General features: G+C 37.5%; 1 protein-coding gene across 1 annotated transcript in view; it reads left to right on the forward strand.

Annotated features, from left to right (window-relative positions):
* Positions 1 to 17,516, forward strand: part of col7a1l (collagen type VII alpha 1-like) — a 69,087-nt gene that overhangs the window by 11,717 nt on the left and 39,854 nt on the right. Inside the window, exons 3-21 of the mRNA XM_082166888.1 lie at positions 1,754 to 1,934; positions 2,033 to 2,192; positions 4,856 to 4,949; positions 5,699 to 5,872; positions 6,915 to 7,078; positions 7,228 to 7,357; positions 8,055 to 8,171; positions 8,267 to 8,422; positions 8,833 to 8,949; positions 9,036 to 9,182; positions 10,571 to 10,690; positions 11,947 to 12,105; positions 12,216 to 12,329; positions 12,463 to 12,612; positions 14,116 to 14,253; positions 14,346 to 14,492; positions 14,578 to 14,697; positions 15,586 to 15,732; positions 16,601 to 16,864. Coding sequence (XP_082023014.1) covers positions 1,754 to 1,934; positions 2,033 to 2,192; positions 4,856 to 4,949; positions 5,699 to 5,872; positions 6,915 to 7,078; positions 7,228 to 7,357; positions 8,055 to 8,171; positions 8,267 to 8,422; positions 8,833 to 8,949; positions 9,036 to 9,182; positions 10,571 to 10,690; positions 11,947 to 12,105; positions 12,216 to 12,329; positions 12,463 to 12,612; positions 14,116 to 14,253; positions 14,346 to 14,492; positions 14,578 to 14,697; positions 15,586 to 15,732; positions 16,601 to 16,864 — 2,799 coding nt within the window. The remainder of the gene's footprint in view (positions 1 to 1,753; positions 1,935 to 2,032; positions 2,193 to 4,855; positions 4,950 to 5,698; positions 5,873 to 6,914; positions 7,079 to 7,227; positions 7,358 to 8,054; positions 8,172 to 8,266; positions 8,423 to 8,832; positions 8,950 to 9,035; positions 9,183 to 10,570; positions 10,691 to 11,946; positions 12,106 to 12,215; positions 12,330 to 12,462; positions 12,613 to 14,115; positions 14,254 to 14,345; positions 14,493 to 14,577; positions 14,698 to 15,585; positions 15,733 to 16,600; positions 16,865 to 17,516) is intronic.

Below are 17,516 nucleotides of genomic sequence, written 5' to 3' on the forward strand. Positions count from 1 at the left end.
AGTTAAGGCTTTCAACCAGGATTAGGTGATTCTACATGAGTGTTATTCACCTATCATTTCCCTCTGATTTTAGGGATAACTTATGAGTAGGGTTCGGTTTAGGGGTGGGGAAAGGCAAGACAAAATTTTCAGACAGGAATGTGTTTCCAGGGTCAACAAAATATGTCTAACTTGGCAAAATCAGGATGTGCCGTATACTGAAAGTTTTCACCTGAATTGAGATGTCTGGGCTGAGAGAACATCAGCCAAATTCACATTTTTCCAGTCCGTCTGTCCTCGTCTCTTCCACTGGTTGAATGCCTCTGGACCATCACCACTGACTGGACCGCTAAAGTTTACTTTTGATGAACTTCCCTATTGCACGAAAGCATTTTTCTCGCATAGAATGCTGAATGTGAGTGATAAATCACTACAGCCTGCAGTGTTTGTTCCCTTTTGATGTGGGTGGCACAGATTTTCCCAACTCTGTGCAGCAACTTTTCTGGAAATGCGACTTTTTATGTAGTTCCTGCCAGATGATCAATAACGCCATGGCGTTTAATGCATATACTATTGTTTCCAGAGCTCTATTGTGTTTTGATTTTATAATAGTGTCTGTCATCTTGTGGTTGTTTAGGGGGAAGAACATTTTCAGGGCAGTCTTATGTGTGCTAGTTAGAGCCTTTGAAAAGCCTGGGATGTACTTGCCTCCTTCGGTTTTTGTTGTAAAACTATCTTCTCTGATCTCTGAGATCTGGATGTACATTGTCCGTTACTATTAAGTCTAATCTAGTACTGATTAGCCTCATCTTTAGAGAGTTGTCAGACTTGACATCTGCAGTCCACTTTGTGCCAGCCGTGACAAGTGTCACAATGATTGTGCAATCACCTCACAAGCAAGGTCACATTTGCACTGATCAAAGACAGAAATAAATCATTATTTGGATCTATTTTCAGGATGCACACTACTAGAAAAGAAGCTCAGAAAACATCCTGAAAATGTAGGTCATATCAAACCATAACACAAGCATTGGATGACTGGACTTTGGGCTAATTATATTCTGATCAGGTCTAATTCTGTGTCTGTAGTTGCTGTTCCTGTTTAATGTGGTTTCTAAAGTGCAAATCACTAGGCATAAATTAAATACTCTGAAATCTGTTTGTTTTTTCCTGAGACTACACTGCCATCTCATGGTGAATGCACACTTTGTGGCTGGGTGTGAACAAGAAAGCCTTGACAAGAGTGAGGTTGGACCCTTCAATTATTATGGTTCAAAACTGAGCTGAGAATGCTAAGTCAGTTCATGAAGTTTTATTAAAATGTGATGCAAAACTGAAATTTAGTAAAACTGCAGTTCAATTCAGAGAAATTATTATGTTGATAGAATCGAATACTGTTTGCTTTAAATATTATTTAATTATACTTATCAATTTAACTTTCATTTTAGCCATATGGAGGAAGAACACTTCATTTTCCAGATTGCTCCAATTTACCTTAAATTCAAAGCAAAGCCAAAGAACATCAGACTTGCAAAAGACAAAGCTTTTTGTTGGACTAATAAAATACCTGTTGTGTTTGTGATCTTCTATGAATTGAAATCTTGCTGTCGATTCGATTCAGCTTTCTGTGTGTGTCCAATTCTTCTGAATTGTGCCCAATGTTCTTAATATGAACTCTTAGCCATCTTTATAACATTTTCACTTATAAAAACAGTCTCAGCAATGGTAAAAGAGGAACATTTGTCAAAAATCAATCTCCCTTGTTCTTTTTCAGTATGCCGTACAGCCATGCCTGCTGACATTGTGTTCCTGGTGGATGATTCCTGGTCAGTGGGTCCGACCAGCTTCCAGCAGATCAAAGAGTTCATAGCGGACATCATCCGAGCATTCCAGGGAAGTGTGGTTGGACAGGAAGGCGTTCGCTTTGGAGTGACTGTCTATTCAGACTTGCCTAGGTCCGTATGCATATTGTATGCTGCATGTGTGAATACTATATGCTCGACCTTGTATCTTAGTAAGCATGAATAAACTGCTTGAATGTGTCCTTGTTCAGGATGCGCATAGCTGTGACGGATTATTCGACTCTGGAGGAAGTGCTCAGAGCCGTGGAGGAGTTGTCGTATGAGGGAGGCAGCAGCCGCACCGGCCTGGCATTGGAATTCCTCGTAGAGTCAGTGTTCAGTCCTTCTATCATCAGAGACAACTCCCCAAAGGTGTGACGCTTCAATCACAATCACTTCAAAACACCTTCTTCCTGCCTAACCCATCTGTGAGATAAAAAAGACCAACTTTACACTGCAAAGGTGGCACAGAAGCTGCATCTAAAGCGCTACATATATATATACAAAAGACAAGTTAACACACAACCAAAGCCACGTTGGAGCCACAATGGAGATTTTAAAATGGCTTTTATGCTGTCTTGCATATTTACGCAAAATGTTAGGGCCTCTCAAGTTCACAATTAAAGATTCGAAACTGCTGCATGGTATGATACAATCACAGCCAATCAAAATATATTTGATGTTTATTGTACAGTTAGGAGGATCAGGATTATGGACCAATGACATTTCAAAGTCTACACTCTCAAAAATAAAGGATCCAAATTTTTTTATTATTTTTGCAGGGATGATGCCATAGAAGAACCATTTTTGGTTCCCCAAAACACCTTTCACTCAACAGTTATTAAAATATATATTTTTTAAATCTAAAGAACCTTTTTCTACTATAAAGAACCTTTTGTGCAATGGAAAGGTTCCATGGATGTTAAAGTCACCATGAAATCAAAATGGACAATTCTTCTTTTTTATGGTATATTGCAGTATTTATTATAAATGATCTATCCTTGCACATCATGATTTCTCACTGTATGACATCAAAGTCCCGCTAAAGCAATTCAAAAGCACACCGAGCCATCTGGAAAAAATGAAGTCAAGCTCTAAATGTTTTCTTGTTTGAGAAGCTGTTTCACAACATGATAGGCTACATCAAAATAGGGAAGAAAAGACAATCGCAACTTCCATTTAATCCCGACTTTTTCTTCATGGATCTATAGATTCCAATAAAGCACATTTATTTTTAAGGGTGTAGCTACCCAGCATGAAGGCACATAAATGTAAACCAATCAAACGACAATGTCACGTTCCTACGCACAACTTGCATTGTTTGGCATTTTATGGCACCTCATTTGGTTAGGACACAGTCTAAATACAGAATACTGAACCGTAATCATATCTGAAATGTACTGAAATGCTAAATTTCCAAATGAAACATCCTGTCACATACACACAGAACAACCTTCTAATTATATCTCAAAGAGCTGCACCTGCAGTCACTTCATTGATTCTGTCAGGACATCACGTCCTGCGCTGCAGTGCACACACTCTGCTCCGCAGTGTCCCACCCATCCTAATTTAGGGCTTGATTAGGATTCCAAACTGCACATAACTGCTGGTCTTGCTGTGGAGCACCTGGTGTGAGGAAACGAGCAGGCATTTATAATGAACTGCAGAGATTTACCCCTTTTTAAAACTCTCTTTAACATACTGGGTAACACTACATTTTACAGTGTCCTTGTTACATATGTTACATGTACTACATAATTACATGCAACTAACCCTCAACCAAACACTAATCCTACCCTAACTCTATAGTAAGTACATGTAGTTGCTTATTATTACTCAGTACTTATATAATTACACTGTAACAATGAGACCTTAAAATAAAGTGTTACCACATACTGGTATACTAGTGTAAGGTGCATAAAGATGAACCCAGACTCAGCTCGGCCAATGCGGTGAACTTTAGGTGACCCAGGAGATGTTTCTCTTTCAGAATGCTCATTTGTGAGTCAGTGTAAGCGACTTTGCAAGTTTGGATCTGCTGCGGTTGGGGAATTATGTATGCAATGAGATGATAATTCATGCTGTGTGCTTTCAAGGGCATCAGTATCAGCGCGATACTCTTAATGGCAGATTGAGTCCTTTAATACAAATTCACACTTTTGGATGGATTTCATGAAAGCTGTTAAGACAGTTCTCATTTTTGTTTCTTATTATTGTAATGTGGAAGATTGTAAAGTATACATAACCTTTATGATGATTTAAATAAAAAAACATTATTGTTTTTCTGTAATGCGGCATTATGGTAATGAGAATTCTTGTTCAAAATAATGGGAATAGAAAAAGTACATGATGACTCATTACAGTAATGAAAATTGGAGTGTTAACTGCTTAATTGTCCTAAAAAATGTCACAATGCAAAATAATAATAATTAAAATGGTCCTAATTAAATGTAGGCCTTATTTTCTTTCCTGGTCGCACTTTATTTTACAGTCCTGTTTTACATCTAAGTCTTATGTATTTACCAAAATAACTAGTTACTAACACTAAACCTAACCTCAACCTCAAGTCCATATAGTTACCTTATATTACTCAGTACTTTCTCATGTAAGTACATTGTAAATGCACATACTGTAAAATAAAGTGCTATCTTTTTTCTATGTGGTTAAATATAAGCAGGACCTTTTTCGATAGTCTTTGTGAGATTTACTCTTTCATATATTTTTGTACATCTTTGAAATTTAATGCCTGTGGCATGTCTAAGGGGGATCTACAAGTATGACCCAGTTTTATTACTTTGTGCGGTGACTGGCTTTATATTTCTGATGTTAGAAAAAGTCTCACAATAGACATGTATTTCACCCTAAAAATTACATGGAAGAAAGGAAAACTGTTTTCCACATTTTTTTGCATTGTGGCACCATTTTAATTACAATTAAGCAAATTTTTTAGTGTTCTTCAGGTTTTGTGAGATTCACCCTTTTGCATGTTGGGATATAAAGCGTCACATTATGTTTTGGGTTTTTTTTGGCAACAGATTGCTGTTCTGATCACTAATGGCCAATCGGATGATCCAGTGGATGGTCCAGCTAAAGCTGTTACAGACAGTGGAATTTCACTGTTTGCTGTGGGTGAGTTTTCAGACTTGGTGCTATTCATGCCAAAAGTGTGTGTGTGTGTGTGTGTGTGCTTGTGTGCGTGCTTGTGTGTGTGCGCACTCCTTTATGTTTTGACGTGTGACTCAGAGTAACTGTAGTGGAGTGATTTACACTGAATGGTAGTATTGGTGAACGTGCCAAGACATAAAACGTGTATGTTTGTGTGTGTCGGCCTTGTTTCCTTGACTTTCTGACGCTCTTTCTGTTTTGACGCCCAGAGTGCTGAAATAATTATGGCTCATTACCCGGTGGCCAACTAATTGCTGTAATTTTTCATCAAGCTCATTCCTCCTTGCTCCCCTTCAACACACACACACACACACACCGTGTCCTGCCTTTCTAATCAGTTTTCCCAGAGAGATCAGGCCGTTTGACACATGTACAGCAAGGCGACATGGCGTGACGTTCTCCCATCATCACTCTACAGCTGATAACACTGCAGACGAGTCTGAGACATATGAGGGTCACTCATGTACACACACACACGACACACCTGTTAAGAATTGACTGCACCTTACAGGCCTCCATGCTATAATTGTTTTTAAATAAAGTCACTTTGGAGCTGTGGTATAGTGACAAGTGAATAGCCTTGGTGATCATATGGGTGATGAAGGTTCGCGTTTGGCCTGCAACATGCTCTGATCCCATTATCTGTAAGAAATGAAGTAGCTCTGTGTTGAAGCTAATCTGTGCCTGGGCGATGTGTGTTGTGTGTTCTTCAGGAGTGAGGAACGCCGATCAGTCTGAGCTGAAGAAGATCGTTACAGAACCCCATGAGGAACATCTAATTCTCAGCCCAGATTTCTCCTTCCTCGAGCACCTGCTGCCCAAACTCTCCCGCCGCATCTGCTTCACTGCTTCAGAACCTCCCCGACCTGTTAAACAAAAGCCACCTGGTAAAATGACCATGAGTTTTGCTAATGGAACTTGAGGCTTATATTTTTTTTGTATTTATTGCATTTCAAGCTTGTCTAAACATAGTGGCACTTGTTAAACTTTGGCCTCCTTGGTTACTGTTGCTTGTGTTGACAAGCTTTATATATTATACATTTATATATAAAACATGGGAGATTTACATGAAGTCTTTCATTTAAAAACTCATTAATTATTTAGGTTTTCATTTTACTTGGCCTGTGATATATTTATTTATTTTGGGGAAAAAAGAGCAAAATTACACAAAAAAGGGCCAAATTACAATTAATTTCACAAATGATAATTATGGAGTTCAGTTCAGTTTTAGACAGCTCTACAAAAGGCAATAGTGTCATTATTCAGATCAAGTCAGTTCAATGTTGATTCATTTCAGTTAATTAAAAGTGTCTGCAATGTTAGTATCGTTATCCAGCTCAATTCCTTTCAAATTGTGTTCTCATCCAATAGTGTCAGTGCAGTTAAATCGATAATATAACTATATATTAATTGTCTTTTTAACCCCTTTCTTTTAATAGTGATTAAACGTGACAACATTAATGAAACAGTTGAACACTTTCATTATGATACTGTGATATCGTTTAGCTGCTATTGCTCTTATTTATGACCTAAATGTAAATATAAATAAACATTAATTTTAGTAACAACATTTTTGTTAATGTCATAGCACTAACACAGGACTTCTTAATGATTTCACATGTGTTTGTTTGGGAATGATAGCTTGATCGATAGATTGAACCTCTCAAGATTTATCATAAAGATATCTACCTCAAAATAAAGATCTTACATTTTTTTTAAAAACACACCCGATCCTCTATTGTGTGTCACTATTATTAAGTGAAATAAATTACAGTATTTATGAAGACTTTCCATATCTACACAAACAGACAGATCTTTCGTATTAGTAAAGAGCAAAAGTTCAGTTGCTATGTAGAACTGGTCAGCAACATTAGGAAGGCTAGGCTTAGCAAAGAGCTAATTCTATCATGTTTGTCCTGTGTGCTGTAGTGGTGGAGAGGATAGTAGGACCTAAAGATCTGCAAGTGAGTGAGCTGAGTTACAGCTCTCTGCAGCTGACCTGGAGTCAGGCCACAGGAGATGTTACCGGCTACAGGCTGCTCATCACCCCCGTGTCTCCAAAGGGCCATCTGCTCCCAGCACAGCAGAGACAGGTGAGACACGCTCACCTGTCCATATGCTCACCCCATGCAGCACAGCAGATGGAAGGCTGCACATGGACAACTTTTGTTGATTATGTATTTGCAAGTGTTTGTGCGTATGGTTTGTTCAGAATATATTCTCTTCTTTTTCTCTATCTCAGATTGATCTGAAGGGAGATATTAGTAGTACTCCAGTAACCGGGTTGAGTCCTAAGACTGAGTACTCTCTCACTGTATACGCCATCTACCCCGGACGCATCGGAGAATCTGCCACTATTATCACAGAAACCAGTGCGTGTCAAACTGTATACACTCTTAGAAGAAAAGGTTCTATATATATCCTTAAATGATCCTGGGTCACTGTGCCAAGACATATTTTGATGATCCTGGAACAACATTCCTGTCTGAAAATGTTGTCCTACCCATAAGTTATCCCTAAAATCTGATGTATGAATAACACTGATGTAGAAGCACCTAACCCTGGTTGTAAGCCTAAACTTGACACACACTGTAAACTTGTTCCTCAAATCTGATTGGTTGATTGGAATGTTGTTCCAGGATCAACATAGATGTTAATCCAGAAATATGTTGCACTTGGTGAAATCACGTTCACCAAGGGTTCCTTCAAGTGCAAGCAAGCAAGCAACTTTATTTATAAAGTTTCCTAAGTGCTTCATACATTGAACTTTTTTTTGTGCCATTTTTCATGAATTTAGTTAATTAATCACTAGAATTTTTTTTATAACCCATTAGACAAAGTATTTTGCAATTATTTTGCAATTTAAGACATTTCTACTGATATAGAACCTCACTTAACCTTTTTTTTCTGAGAGTGTACACCAAAAATGTCTCTTAACATGATAAATGTACTTTAAAAGGGCATGCATATCTATTTAGAAAGGAATGATCTTTCTTATTTATTTGTACGCAAACTTTCCCATCGTCTGAATGCAGTATCCCAGCATGCATACGTACGCTTTCGTTTCAGCTGTTGTGCCACCGGTTGCGAACTTCCGTGTGATTGAAGAAGGACTTTTCTTTTTACGCCTGGGATGGACGCCTCCGCTTGGAAAAGTGGATGGATATAAAATCTATGTTCCAAGAAGTGGGTAACCAGCAGGCTTTCACAGACTGAGAAACTTTACAGATGTTGTTTTGAAATATTCCTACATTTATTCTCATATATCTTTTCCTCCCCAGCGGACAGACCCGGGCTTATTTATGAGCAGATGCTGATGGGCGACGTCTCCTCTCACGTGATTGACACCTTAGAAGAGGATAAAGATTACAAGGTCAACATCTACGCCATCTACCCAGAGGGCACCAGTGAGCCTGTATCTATCACCGGGAAAACTTGTTAGTCTATTTCCTCTTTCTTTTTCCCCTCAAATTTTCATCTCACTCCTCATGCATAAGTCTGCCCTTCCAAAATGATAGTGTGTCATTATGTTGGTATGATGTCCAAAAAAACATGGTATTATGGTAAGCATAAACATTTCCTCTATTTCAGTCCTCCTATATATAGGCTATATGTAGACTCTGTAAAATATAGTGTATATATATATATACTTTATTATTATAGGACTATGAATAATAATTAAAGTGACAATTTTATATGAAATTGTGTATGTTGCTGGTTTAACCACTAGATGGCAGTTGAACACATTTCTTCATGAAAAATCCTGCAGCAAATACTTTATGATTCTTGTCATGCATTATCATCCCACTCAAAACGCTGTGCACTTCTCATTCTCTGTATGTTGCAGTGAAACTGGTCCCAGTTGATCAACTGCTGGTGCAGAACGCTACTACAGACACAGTTCAGGCCCGCTGGTCGTCTGTCAGGGGTGCCACAGGGTACAGACTCACCTGGTCATCATCAGGTAACAAGTACTGAGCTGCTTTGATAATAAAAGCCTGTTTAAAAACATAAATATAAATGCAAATCTCTGCTTGCCTATTTCCGCAGAGGGACACATAGAAAATGTGAACCTAGGAGACAACTTTAATTTCTACATGGTGCAGGGCCTGCATGCTGGCACTGAGTACACCATCACTATCAACCCCATCTTTGTGGACATTGAAGGGCCTGTAACCTCTACCAAAGCCAAGACATGTGAGTGCTGCACGTGCACTTTAAGGGGCCGTTCACACAGGACGCATACTTGCTTTGAAAGACAGATAGACGGAGTCAACAGAATGAAACAGGTTTTAAGATGTTATTGTACTTAAAAACAGAAAGAAATGCTACATAAAGCAAGAAGATACAATGCTGATAATAAATCATCCTAACTAGCAAAACTATTTTTAGTTTTGCTAATGTTCCCATTAAGTTATGAAAATATTTTTTATAAATATTCTCTAAACGTTTTAACATATATATATTTTTAAAGTCCTCCTGTAGTCAACGATTGTATCCTCTAAAACTCATCTTTGATCACTAAAATGGCATATTTTAAAGTTTTTTCTTGTAGACAGCTTGAATGTAACTACAGCCTTGCTTCTTTTAGTATAAGCGTAGACATGAATATGCAAATGAGCCCCTCCTCCACTCACTCATACAGGTTCAGCTATAAGTCCATGTATCAGAATGATAATGCATTTTATGTATCGCTTGCTACAACGTCGGACACATAACGGTAATTAATATGATTAACCTTTTGCTTGACTAAGTTATCAAACAGCTAATAATGTGTTGCTAATGCTACAAAAATCATGTTTTTGTCACACAGCTGCCTCCTAAAATCAGTATCCTTAGAAAAGCTTAGAATGTCAGTGGAGAAAAGCATTTAGTTCATCATAACATCGTAATAGGCCTATGCATCATATACATAATTCACCCGCTATATTGCTAAATGTGCCAGATTTTTCATGTCAACAGAAAAATGTACCAGGATAACCTGGCTTCACTTGAGACTTCCCTGCTTCGCTTTATTTAATGATATGCTAAAGCCCGCACGTTGACGGGATTGGTTACAAGGTAGTTGGTGACGTAAGAAACACCAGCGATTTTAAACCTTGTTTTTGAGACTTTTTTTTTCACTGCAGTTTTAAGGAGAAAATACTCAGCAATGGTGTTGACTTATGAATTTGCACATGGTTTGTCTTAAAGCATATTAAAAACACCACATAGAGATATATAAAACAACATTAAAAGCTTGATTTTGGTCATGTGAACATTAAGGAAACATTCCGATTTATCGTTTTGCAAACATTTGGGGAATGTTACTTTTGAATGTTCTCTGAACGTTATGAAACTGGTAACATTTAAAAACCGTTAGAAAAAACCGTCCAACTAAAATGTTTCAGAAATAAAATGTCCCATGAGTAATAATGTTTTTGTGCTAATTTTGAGAACATTACTGGAAGAATGTCTGTTCATAACTTTGAGAGAAACTTGTTAGAATGTTAGCCAAAGTTCCAAGAATGTTCCCTGTTAGCTGGGATACCATTGAGGAAGATTATGATGCTCTCTCTCTCTCTCTCTCTCTCTGTGTGTCTCAGTGGAAAGCAGTGCAGTACAGACCCTGAGAGCATCTGCGGTGAGCACTAGCAGCGCTGTTATCTCGTGGAACGCCGTACCTGGAGCCACAGGCTACAGACTGGCCTGGGGTCCTACTGCAGGTACCTCAAAAAGTGCTGTTCTCCCAGGATCTCATTGTCCTGAACTTGGCCATTCTCCACTTTCCAATTTCACTTTGTAGTCTGTTTCTCTTTTTTTGTCACTACTTTTCTTTCATCTCCTCTCCTCTCCTCTCCTCTCCCTTCTCTCTCTCTCTCTCTCTCTCTCTCTCTCTCTTTCTCTGATTTATAGTCTCTTTTTCATGGAAGCGACAGGTTGGTGACAACATGAGGTGTCGCTGTGCCGCCTCATGACTCATGCCGTCAACTTTATCTACGTGTTTAGGAGAATTTGTGTGTGTGTGTGTGTGTTCGGGGCTCTGTGTGGAAGAAATGAATTGATGTCACCTCTGAGCACCTCCAAAAGAAGAGTCTTTGAAAGTGACACCTTTCTGTCACTGTGACGGGCTGCAGGCCCCTGCTTTTAAAGAGCGACCTGGAAGAACATTCTGAGGAAGAAGTGCTCTGTGACTCATACCACACGCTCTGACACATACATATAGATGAGTCTGAGGATGAGTTTATGGAGAAAAGGGAGAGGAACGAAGGGCGAGAGAGGCTAAATTAGGTGTTCGATGTTTAGTATTTTAAAAAAAGAATATATATATTTATATATATATATATATATATGTATATATATTAGTGCTGTCAAATCGCTTAATTACGACCAATCGCATCTAACATAAAATTTTGTTTACATAATATATGTGTGTGAATATATATATCTCTCTATATCTATATATTATATTTATATATATTATGTGTGTGTGTGTGCGTGTGCGTATATATATATCTCTCTATATCTATATATTATATTTATATATATTATGTGTGTGTGTGCGTGTGCGTATATATATATCTCTCTATATCTATATATTATATTTATATATATTATGTGTGTGTGTGCGTGTGCGTGTATATATATATATATACACAGTATATTTGTATGTTAGGTGCGTGCGATTAATCGTTTTGACAGCACTAATATGTATATATACTCATCCATTTATATGAATGCATTATTTTATGTGTGTTGTATGTATATTTGGTTAGTATTAAAATACTATTATTATTATTATTGTTATTATTATTATTATTATTAAGATTTTTTATTTCTGTATCACCAGAAAATGTATATACTGTATAATATGCAAGTACATAAACATATTTTACATATATATTTTACGTGTATATTTTTGATTCTGTACATACCTCTTTTATCCATCTATATATGTGTATTTATGTGTGTTTATGTGAAGAGTTCACAGGCAGAGATCGGCCCAGACAGCTGGCTCTGAACGGCAGCACTACTGAGTATGTTTTGAAGAATCTGGTCCATGACACGGAGTATGTGCTCTCTCTTTACGTGCTCTTTGGTTCTGTGGTTGGCCCGGGCATCACCGCTACATTCAGAACCTGTGAGTGACCTGAAACTTTCTCCTGTTTTCTTGATAAACACATTCTGACAGTCAGCAGTGACTTCAGCTGCTTATTGGTCGAGTCTTATGTGATGCGTTCTGCTCCCCAGCACCCCTCGGATACGTGTCAAATTTTAAAGTAACCTCATACACCAGCTCGTCCATCGATGTGGAATGGAGTCCTATTGTAGGGGCCACAGAGTACAAACTCACCTGGAGTTCGGGTAAAAACTGTTCACCTACAGTACAAAATCAAAATCACTGGCAAATGTGTCCAGTCTGTTTCAATAAGGCACATACAATTATAATTCCTTATTTTGATTTGTGTTGTGCATGTGTGTGTGCTTTTGCTCCCAGAATTTGTGCGTCCTCAGAGTCGTTATCTTGACCGCAGTGTTTTACAGCACAGCATGACTGGTCTTCAGCCACACACTCTTTATTCTGTCAGCATTCACGCGCTCTACAGCAACACAGAAGGGCCAGAAATCACCCTCTCACAGCAAACAGGTACTTACAACAATAAATGATGTTTTATGAACTCAAAAATATATTTTTTGTCATGGAAGAATAACCTCAGTATTTGATTCAACCTTTTTTGGGATTTTTTAACGGTGTCCTTCTGTCTCAAGACACCCAAACACTCATTTAAAGGAATATCCTGAGTTCGGTACAAGTTAAGTTTGTGATTACCACAAAAATTTGTAGCAAAAAAAAAAAATATATATATATATTTTAAAAAAGCAAACATTTAGGTCACAGTGAAGCATTTACTATGGGGTAAATTTGTAAAATGTTAAAATATTGTTTTAATAATATAGACATTAGACTAAACAATATGTGTGAAAAGTAAATTACTAACCTTTTATTAATAAAGTGATATCTGATTTTACATCTTTGTTGCCATTACAATGTTAACTCCATAAGTCCTAAATCGTAAATTAAATCTAAATGTAAAATATAACCTTCACATTCCTGCTTTTAAATCCTCCAAAAATTGGCCCCATTCACTGCCATTGTAAACCTCACCGTAACTTTGATTTTATGTGGTAATTTAGCACTTAGAACTGGAATATTCTTTTAAGATACTCTTATCTTTTCTTTCTCAACCCTTTTCACAGTTACAAGGTCGTCATACCGGTATTCTTAGGATTTGAAACATATATTCCTCCTTTTATTATTGCCTGTGTTATGCTAAGTCTTCCACAGTATTTTTGATGTTCCTCTTACACTGTAGGAAAGCTGTTCTTGATCCAACAGTTCTTGATCTATTTGGTTTGGTTTGACTGCTCAGTTTGGCTCTGTGTCTGCTTTCAATGACAACTGGTTGACAGTCATTTATCAGAGCCATGAGAAGAAAACTCTGCTCAGTTAATTAAACACTTCAGACAGTCAGGGTTCGGGGATATGGAGATGTTCCGCCCATTGTTCCAGTGGGATTGTGGGATATCAGGAGATTGATTGACAGCTCCTGTGTTTGAGCCCCCATCTTTAGGACAACAGCTATTTATAGAGCAGTATTTTCACTGAAGCTCTGTATGTGTGTGTGTGTGTGTGTGTGTGTGTGTGTGTGTGTGTGTGTGTGTGTGTGTGTGTGTGTGTGTGTGTGTGTGTGTGTGTGTGTGTGTGTGTGTGCGTGTTTGCGTGTGTGTGTGTGCGTGTGCGCGTGTGTATGTGTGTTTCACTGCTGTCAGCCTCACTGTTATCATCACATCTTCACAGTTCACAGTAAAACGGCTACAGTACACTTAAAACAACGCAAAAACAAATAAAAAAAATGTATAAGTATTTATTTGAACTGTTTTGACTTAAATGTGTCTTACATATTGGACTATAATCCTTCAAGGGGCTTCTAGATTTAATATCTTAAAAATATTAAATAGAAAATGAATATATTTGAATGAATTTCACATGTGAATGAATTATAATTGAATCATTTTTAAATAATAAATATATTTCATTGACTTTTATCAAACCTGGTGTCACTAATAGTTGTGCCATATTGTTTTGCAGCTTCTTTAACTGACTCTGAGCTGATTGAGACAGTTCGGGAGGTAAAAGTTGTGGACATTGGCGCCAGCTCTTTTAAACTGGCCTGGAAGAAAACTCCAGGGGTCACTGGGTACAAAATCACCTGGAGCCCCTTTAATGGTGGGCACCGGCAGTCCTCATTACACTCCATTATCATTGCATTTCATTATAATCCATCCATCATCTTCACTGTTCTGTGTATTTTCTCTTAGGTGGAGAGAAGAAGAGTGAGGTTGTATCTTCTTCTGCCACGTCCTTCACCATCACTGATCTGCCTGCAAGTTCTGCCTACAAAATCCAGGTTTCTGCAGTGGTCAAAAGCAAAGAGGGAAGCCCAGTAATGGTGACCGCCCGCACCCGTGAGTCTGCTTGTTTTCATGTAAATGTACAACAGTAAGCATGCAAATGTAAGTATTTTGAAGAAGAATTGCTGTTGTGTCACAGTGGATCTGCCCAAAGTGACTGGATTTAGCGCTCTGAACACCACCGACAACAGCACTGTACTGAACTGGACCAGAGTGACTGGAGCGTCTGGATACCAGCTGTCCTGGAGACACATATCAGGTCAGAAACAGAAGCTTCCAGACTGCATACAAAAAAATCCTAAATGTGCGCACAGAAATAATTCTGTAGAAATAAAGGATAGCTTATGAACATGCAAACACATGACATGTGTCTACTAAAATATATAGTTGTATAGCTAGTATATATGGCATAGGCCTACTGAATATTGGTATTTAAATAAATAAAAATCCATGTTAAAAACTGTGCACATTGGCTAATAATCGGATGACAATTTATTTTATAAAATATAATAAAATTATAGATTATTTAAATATCATATATTTTATTATATAATATATAGAGGTGATTAACCTAGCTGAAACCTGGCTCTAGGCTCTAACACTGCTCAGTTGTTTTAGAACAAGGAGAATGACCGTTTATTTGTTAATGAGTGTTGCTAAATGGCAGGGCAAAACTAATTTCAGATAAGCTCTTGTAATAAGAGTTCCTCCCTCAAAAGCCATTTTGTCCGATATGAGACATAAAAAAAGAAGAGAATAGACAGCGTAGATAATGTCATGATGAGATCTGTGATTCATTCCTGTTGATGACGTCAACGAAGCCTTCTAATGAGGGTGTCCTTTGCTTGAACATGAAGGTTGTGAGGGGTTTAAAGGTGGCTTTCATTCTTAAGTTTTTGACTCTTACAAGACCGTGATCCTGAGAATGCTTAAATTTTTATGTTTTCTTGAACATTCTTGAAGTGTTTAAACTGGTATAAAAGATTTATGACGTACCTCAAGTATTTTGAGTCATTTATTTGATCATTTTGCAGACAATAGCCTCTCTCAGATGTTCCAGTTTTTTAGTTTCCTACTCCTGTTTAGTCACTTTGATGGTGACATTATTCAGTCCTAATGCAAATGCCTCTCTTTATGTTCTGTGTAGAGGTGGACTTCTCCTCTGATCTGCTGAGCTCTGGCTTCACCTCCTATAAGATCCGAGATCTCCAGTACGGCAGAACCTACATCTTTTCCATCAGACCTCTTTATGGGGAAGTGGAGGGTCCAGTCACAACCATCACTAAAAGGATCTGTAAGGCATTATCTCTGCAAACATCATCAGCATTTTACATTATTAAATGCTAATCACTTATATCGTAAGGCACGGTCGATGTGTTTGACACATCTGGTTTAAATTATGTTCTCTGTTCATGTCATTATGTAGTATCACGACTCATTATTTAGGAAAGTGTATGTATTTTTAAAACACAGTACCGTTCGAAAGTTTGAGGTCAGTACGTTTTTTTAAATTAGTAATTTAATTTGTTAATCAAATGTGACAGTAAATACATTATAATACAGCAAATTATTTATTAGTTATTAGTTATTATTAGTTCTTCTGAACTTTCTATTTCTATAAACAAATCATGATTTCCACAAAAATATTTATCAGCACAACTGTTTTCAACATTGATAATAATAAGAAATGTTTTTTGAGCACCAAATCAGCATATTAGAATGATTTCTGAAGGATAATGCGACACTGAAGTAATGACTGCTGAAAATTCAGCTTTGCCATCACAGAAATAAATTACGTTTTAAATTATGCAAAATAGAAAACAGTTTAAATGATAATAATATGAATGTTTTACTGTATTTTTGATCAAATAATATCAGCCTCTATGAGACTTCTTTTAAAAACATTTACAAATCTGGTAACTCTTTACTACCACATGTCAACTGATTTTAACCCTACCAGTCTACTGATACTCTACTAATGAGAGTTAGTTGACGTGTACTGTTAGTGCAACATTACTTGTATTCAACAGAATTTGTTAAAGGGACCATCAAAATAAAGTGAAACCAAAAATCTTACCGACTGCAAGCTTTTGAATGGTAGTATATACTAAAAGTAAACTGGTTTATTTGAGCTCAGGACTTGTTTTATGCTTATCTTACAGTGGGAGCTCCTTACCTCATTCCTGTCCAGAGCTCCACGCCGGCCTCTGTCTCCGATAACACCAAGAACAACGACTTGCACCTCCACACCACAACCAGAAACACTCGCACCCCAGTGGTCAAAGCCCCCAGCACACCCACTACAACTCAGAGACTCGCTGTGAGGCCTCAGATCACAATCGGCCAAATGGCCTCAGCACTGACCAGAATTACCACAGTAAATGACCAAACCACCCTCTCTGTCGAGACGCCCCCACCTGGACCAGGTCATTCAAATTAAATGTTGTCTCAATCAGGTTTAAATCAATATTTTGCACTTAAAATGTAAAAAATTCTGCTGAAGTTATGTTTTAAAGGGGGCAAATCATAAATTTTTCTAATAATTTTCTATCTTTTGCTCCAGAATTATTTATTTTTTTATGCACCCAAAGCAATCATTGTTTAGTTATTAATGACATTTCCCCACCCTCTCAGTGACCCTTAGAAAAAACAGGCTTTTTTTTGCTTTTCCTTTTTAGACTTGTAAATGTCCCTTTTGCATGTGAAATTTTAAACAAGAACCCTTTCTAACAGACAGCTTTAGATATACTGCTCAGTTTGCTGAAATATACCACACAAATAGACTATTAATCAATGTTTTCCCATGATTTGAAGCTTATAAGAAGTGCAATTTCTCATGAATTACTCAAAAAACAAACAAAAAAACAAAAAAAACGTATTATTTGATGTTTCAGTCATTAAAAGTTTAAAGGGCCGGTTCACTCACACACACACACACACACACACACACACACACACACACACACACACACACACACACACACACACACACACACACACACACACACACAAAAAAACTCTGTCATCCTTTACTCATCCTCATTTTGTACCTGTATGAATAAGATATTTTGAAAAATG

This window comes from Leuciscus leuciscus (genome assembly GCF_965113295.1).
Source record: "Leuciscus leuciscus genome assembly, chromosome: 4".
NCBI classification, from domain to species: domain Eukaryota; kingdom Metazoa; phylum Chordata; class Actinopteri; order Cypriniformes; family Leuciscidae; genus Leuciscus; species Leuciscus leuciscus.